General features: G+C 49.1%; 1 protein-coding gene across 2 annotated transcripts in view; it reads right to left on the minus strand.

Annotated features, from left to right (window-relative positions):
- Window positions 1-6,053, minus strand: part of bnc1 (basonuclin zinc finger protein 1) — a 16,824-nt gene extending 10,771 nt beyond the window's left edge. Inside the window, exons 1-2 of one of the 2 annotated variants that reach the window (XM_005726389.1) lie at window positions 5,855-6,053; window positions 3,895-4,369 (exon numbers count right to left, since the gene is read on the minus strand). In XM_005726389.1, the coding sequence (XP_005726446.1) occupies window positions 3,895-3,906 (12 nt within the window). In that variant the 5' untranslated portion in view covers window positions 3,907-4,369; window positions 5,855-6,053. The remainder of the gene's footprint in view (window positions 1-3,894; window positions 4,370-5,854) is intronic. The other variant, XM_005726388.1, reaches the window with a different exon arrangement.
- Between the last annotated feature and the right edge of the window lie 276 nt (window positions 6,054-6,329).

Raw genomic sequence — 6,329 nt, forward strand, 5'->3', positions numbered from 1 at the left:
ACACACACACACACACACACACACACACACACACAGGGTTCAGAGGGCTCTGTCCATTACCTCCTCAGCTAATGGGATGAAGATGCAGGAAGTGATGACGACAATAATGAGTCCAGTTTTCTGAGGAGCTGCTGACTGTGCAGCGACCTGCAGAGAGGAGCCCTACACTAAAAATGACTCCACTTCCTGCTCTCTAAAAAAAAAAGAGTCATATCTGAACGGAGGAGCATCATCAGATTTATGATCAAAGCCGCTGTTGTTAGCGCTACACGCTGAAAACCTTGGGGTGGCTGCGCTCCGCCACCTCTCTCCCTCCGCATCTATAATGCATGATCAGCAGGGGTTTAGTATACATGAGCAGCATGCTCATCTCCACCAGAGCCCGGTCCCTCTCCACGAGGAGGAAGAGCGTGGGCGGATGGGTAAGGAGCCTCCTCCTCCTCGTTTAGTCAGTTCTACGCTCGAGGCTGGGCTCGTCCTTCACCTCGCGGTAACCTCGCATCGTTAGGACGAATAAACGGACCCGAGGTGAAGGTGGTGGCAGCTACCTGAGCGCGGGGTGGCAGCTCCGGCCTCCGGCCCCGTGACGCCTATCTGCCACCCTGTCTGCACCCTCTCCGCCGGCCTCTTATGTTGGGTTTTACCTCCCGAGGACCACGGCGGCCTCCTCGGGACAGCGGCGAGGTGTGAAAACCCCTTTGCTCATCTCTCAGCAACATAATCCCATCATTACAGAGCGCCGAGACCCAACACGGCCCAATTAGTCTAATCCCGTCTCGCTGTGGGTGCACACACACCCCCTGCTGCTGCCCCCTAATATACATCTCAATCTCACACACACACACACACACACACACACACACACACACACACACACACACACACATTCCAGTGCTTGCAGTCGTTTATCTTAATTAGCGAGTCACTTCATGAGTTCCTGAGAAGAAGAAGAAGGAGAGGTGGAGGAGGAAATATGGCAGCGCGGGGCAGGCCACTGCTACCGCCGCTCTCAGTGACCGAGAAGAACCCACCAACTCTCCGCCCCCCTCCCCGCCGCCGCAACCATCCCTTTCTCTTTGCTGTTGTCACAACAAAGCGGCAGCTGCTCGCACGCATCAATGACGCCGCTGACAAGAAGACTAATTGCACAAAATGATGCGTCCCCGTCAGACTTCTTCAAGCTAAAGTTAACACGGTGTCACTTTCTTTATGTCGTACAACAGTGTAACCCCCACCCCCCGCCCCCGCGTTACACGTCTTCGATTAGCACCGTGACAGCACGGGGCATCGAATAAACGCCAAAACGAAAGCGTGCTGTCGTCAGGAGGGGACGCATTCATTTCACTGCGCCGGGTGAGCGACCGTGAACACTTTAATGCGAGTTCCTCTCATTCACAGAAAAATCCACTTCCACTCTCGGAGCTTTGCTCCACATCTCAGGTATCCCGAGGTCGTGTGATGACACCTCAGCTCTGCTGATTAAACAAACAGGTGCATGAATGATGCAGAATCAAAGGAAGCGATGCAGCCTTGGTTCTCTCTGTATACATTCGTATGACACGTTTGCGCTTCCATCTTTAACGTGAAAACAGACGGAGCCTCGTGGCGTGCACGCTCTGATTCTGACGCCGTCTCTCCGGTTTGTTTCAGCATTTAGTTTGAGGCCGTGTGTGGGATGGAGGCCGTGGAGGGAGAGGAGGTGAGGCCAGGACAAGACAAAAGTGAGAGAAGAAGAAGAAGAAGGAGCAGGAGGAGGTGGAGGTAAGTATGCCATAAAACAGCATCCATACTCTGACGATGTGAAATCTCTCCGCGCTCAGCAGCGGGGTTCACTGGATTTTACTGGCTTCAGGTTAACCTGCGCACGTTATTGCGCCGCCGTTACAAAGACTGACACTTTTATGAGAATTATTAAAAGCTTTAAACGCAGCTGCTTCCTGGTGATCGGATCTGCTTTCTCGCTCCACCGCGTCTTAAAAAGACGTGGAATAAAACACAAACACGGCTTCAAGGCCAGACGCAGAGAGAAAAGAAGAAGCTGGAACATGATGTGTGCGTCCGCTGCTGCAGCCACACACACAAAGAGAAAGAAAATGACATCGTCCTCTCTGGCGTTTAAAATAAACTCTTTAAAATATGTCCGCGTCCTCGGAGACTCGCGGGAGCGAACAGCTGCTTGGACGTGGGCCGTGCGGGGATGGACGGGGACACATTGGACTAATGCGCTGGAAAACTAATCAATTAGCAGCAGCTCGCTCGACTCTGACTGCTGCCAAAGAGCCGCGAGGAAAAGGGAGAGACTGACGGCCAAGTGCGAGGGACCACATTTTACTGTCAGCCATTAATAAGTTAACGCGACGATTACACAGAGGGGATAAAAACAGGAAGTGTGCATGAAGAAATCGTCTGCGATTCGGCACAGATATCCCTCAGCTTTACTTTTTTTGTGTAAACTGATAAATTCTTGGCGAAAACATCGTTGAGCCCACCGAGAGCTGCCAGAACGTATTTCTCCTCTTCACGCTGGAAACAACAAATCAAAGAAAGACCATTTATTATTCTTATTTTTAGGATTTATCACGAGCGCCAACAAACATCCAAAACACGAAGCAGTTTATTCAGAAAACACGATTTACTGACACTTATTCGTTATGAGAGACAAAATGTAAAAACAGGAGTAAATCCTCCTCAAACCTGTTGTCTGGTTTATAACTGATCTCTTCATAAATTAATAATGCCGTTTAATACGAAACACAGTCACTGGATTTTTATTTCAAATTAAAATGACTGATGTTGTTTATCCGAGCAGAAAAATCTGGTCCTCAGATCGATGGCATGAGAATTTTTTTTCACTTTTCTGTTTTACATCATTAAATTTTCCAGTTTGGATTTTCAGACGAAGTAAGAATTTCTCTCCAAACACGACATTTTCCTTCTAACAGAAAACGCTCACAAAACTGCAGAAATGCTCAAATATAATTTTATCTCTCAGACGTTAAAGTTATGAAGGAGAAAAATGACACAGCAGCAGTTTGATCACTAAAAACTGAGACCAACGCGACTCTGTTCATTCAGAAAACGGTGAAGTTTTACTTTGAAATTAACCAGCAGCATCCATGCATGTTTAATAAAACACACACACACACACACACACACACACACACACACACACACACACACACACACACACACACACACAGGGTAATGAATATTTGATAGAAGCCAACACACACAGTATCAGTCAGGAATTCGGAGGGAGGACCGTGCTCCTGGTACCGCTCGCTTATCTCCCACCAGTGAAACCAACACAGCACCAAAACCTGCAGCTTCACCGGACCTCACCACGGACACAGTGTGTGTGTGTGTGTGTGTGTGTGTGTGTGTGTGTGTGTGTGTGTGTGTGTGTGTGTGTGTGTGTGTGTGTGTGACAGCCAGGAGTCTTTATTGATGACAAGCGTTAGTTGCAGTGAGGTTAGGAGACACGAGCTTCTGATTTCGTCTCCCTGCTCCGAGGAAGCAGCTGACAATAAGAAATTAAAAAAACAAAATCACCCAGAACAATCAAAAATGTGAACTTTAAACAAACCCTCAGCTGTCCGACCGTCCAGCCTCCTCGCAGGGTGGACTGCACATCAGCACAGCTTTTAAAATTCCCTTAAATGAAAGCAGAGTGTTTGTGGAAGACGGCGGCCGGTCCCGAGCAGGAGGAGACAAACCCGGGAAAAGCCCGGGCGAGTGCAAGTAGTGACAGGCTGCGTTTGAGCCTATTAGGACTCCATACAGCCCAAAGACAGCGTGAAACACTCGTTATTTCAAACTCATCCAGCAATCAATCACACACATGAATGCAGCGCATGTTTGAACACTGGAGCAGACAAAAAAAAAGATCTTTACCTGCAGATCCATGAGAGGAGGAGAAGAGCGGCCTCTTTGCAGACAAAGAGATGAAGGAGAAGGAGGCGAGCCAAAGTTTGGTTGGCTTCCTGCAGCTCGTGGCTCCCCGTTAGGAACTCGTAGGGAGTGTTTGGCTCGCAGAGCGAGTAAATGAGGGGAACATGTTAGTACACCGAGTCTGAGGGAGTTTGGCTCCCAGCTACGCTCTGATTAATATCAGATCTCCCTCTCTCCTCGCCGCCTCTTGACAATCTTGTCACATCTGGCTGACAAATCCTCACAAGCCTTTTGGTGGCAGCGCAGAGCACGGGGCGGTGTGTGTGTTAGGGGGGCAGGACGGGGGCCACGAGGGGCGGATCGCAGCTCAAGGAGACGCTGAAGGGGGTAAAAGGCTGGAGCAGATACACACAGATACCCCACCCGCCCCTCATCCTCTCACGGATGGACCCTCGTGAAGCTAATGAAGCTGATGAGGCTGGAACACACACACACATTTATATATAAAGACACATAAAAACAGGCCGGGGCACTCGCTGTGAATCGTTGTCTGTTGCCCTGCAGCGCTGGAGGAGAGCAGAGACACCCGCAGAAAGCAGCGGAGCTACAGAGGGAAACAAAGGTGGAGATAAAGACAGGACGAGAGGAAAAGCCACCGAGGGCCGATCGACTCGCATTTCTGCCTCACGCACAAATAATCGCTGCCTCGGCGTAATGGCCTCCTCAGAAAAGCAACCTGTTAGAGGAACAAAGTGTGCACGCAAACACAATGACACGATGAGTGTAATTTACTAAGAATTTACATTCTTACAGTTTTTATTTGTCTTCCACTTTTTTATTCTGCTGTAAAATAAAACGAGAACGTCGCAGCTGTAAATCTGCTCCTCAAACCTTCGAGAGGCGTAAAGGCTGCTTTATTATTCTGTGTACGACTGATTGTGTCCTCAAATCTCAGCTGATTCATGTCAACGTATTTCAAACATGAGGTCAGACAGTTCAGCTGATAACAGTTAGTTATTCCACGCTCACTTATTGTTTTCCACACACACCAGTGTGTAAGTGAAACCGCTAACGGGGCATAAACACACGCTGTTTAAATAGTTTACACACACACACACACACACACACACACACACAGGCGTGAAGAGCTGCTACCGACACCGCCACCGCCACCGCCACACAGACGGCTCAGCTAATTGTTACATGATGGCTGCAACAAAACATTAGGCGGCTCTTAAATTACATTCCGACAGGCTGCGGCCGCGAGGACCCGGCCGGCAGCGAGAGGCAGCGAGAGGCAGCGAGAGGCAGCGAGAGGCCACGCCACTCTGCAAACAAACCCACAGACACACAAACAGGCCTCTCAGCGCCTCACAAATCAAGCACCTTAGAATAAATTCAAAGAAGAGAAAAAGGCAAATGCAGAATATTATCTCAGAGGAAGAAACGGCGAAATAAAGAAGTGAATCGTGTTTCATGAAGTGCAGAACTCGACTCTTTGGATTGTCGGTGACCGGAGTGAATAAACATAACGTCTCCATCAGAGTGTTTGAGAGCGAGTCAGAGATGCACACATGCCACGAAAGAAAGTTTCAAAAACTTTAAAATCCTCTTTATGTGAATTTAAACTCTCCGCCTGCACAGCTGCTCATTTTCACATTTTAAACTTATTAAAGGAGTTTAAACAAAGTTTTTCTGGCATGAATTCTTTACTTTGAAGGAGTAAAGTGTAAAAATCCACACAGTGTGATAACAGAAAGCCTAAATATCAGCTCGAGACCACCTTTCTGTTTTTGCCCGATCAGTAACAGGATCAGGACACGCTGAACGTCTACATTCAACAAGCCAACGCGCCCGTCACCAGAGTCGGCACAACTCCATCCAGCCCGTCTTTGTTAATCGCGTCCTGATGATGTGCGAGACGAGCCGCGGCACACAGAGGACGGCGGCGAAGCGCTCTTACCTCAGCCATTGTCATTAGTCGGATGTTTCCAGGGATACCGCCGAGTTTGCCATTCCCTGCGAGTCCCACAAAACAACTGCCTCCAACTCTCCTGTCCGCACAAGTACTAACGCGAAAGAGCCATCACACCCAGCAGCGTCTCCTTCAACAGCAGACACACATGTGCTCCTCTGCCTCACACACACACACACACACACAGCCGCCACCACTCGAACAAAAAACAGAGAGAAGAAGAAGAAGTCCCTGTGCTTTTACTCTCACTGCACACACACAGACACACACACGCCTCCTCTGCTTTCTCTCCTCTAATGCCGGACTCGCTCTAAACTACTCAAGATGTTCAGTGTGTGTCTGTGAGTGTGTGTGTGTGTGTGTGTGTTGAAACTGGGCACAGGGGATTGGAATGAGATCCTCCTACTCGGCATTCTCACCTCAGGAGCTGCTCCCTCCCAATCCCACACACACTCACACACAC

Source organism: Pundamilia nyererei, unplaced genomic scaffold (assembly GCF_000239375.1).
Source record: "Pundamilia nyererei isolate P.nyererei 1_Seehausen unplaced genomic scaffold, PunNye1.0 scaffold00019, whole genome shotgun sequence".
NCBI classification, from domain to species: domain Eukaryota; kingdom Metazoa; phylum Chordata; class Actinopteri; order Cichliformes; family Cichlidae; genus Pundamilia; species Pundamilia nyererei.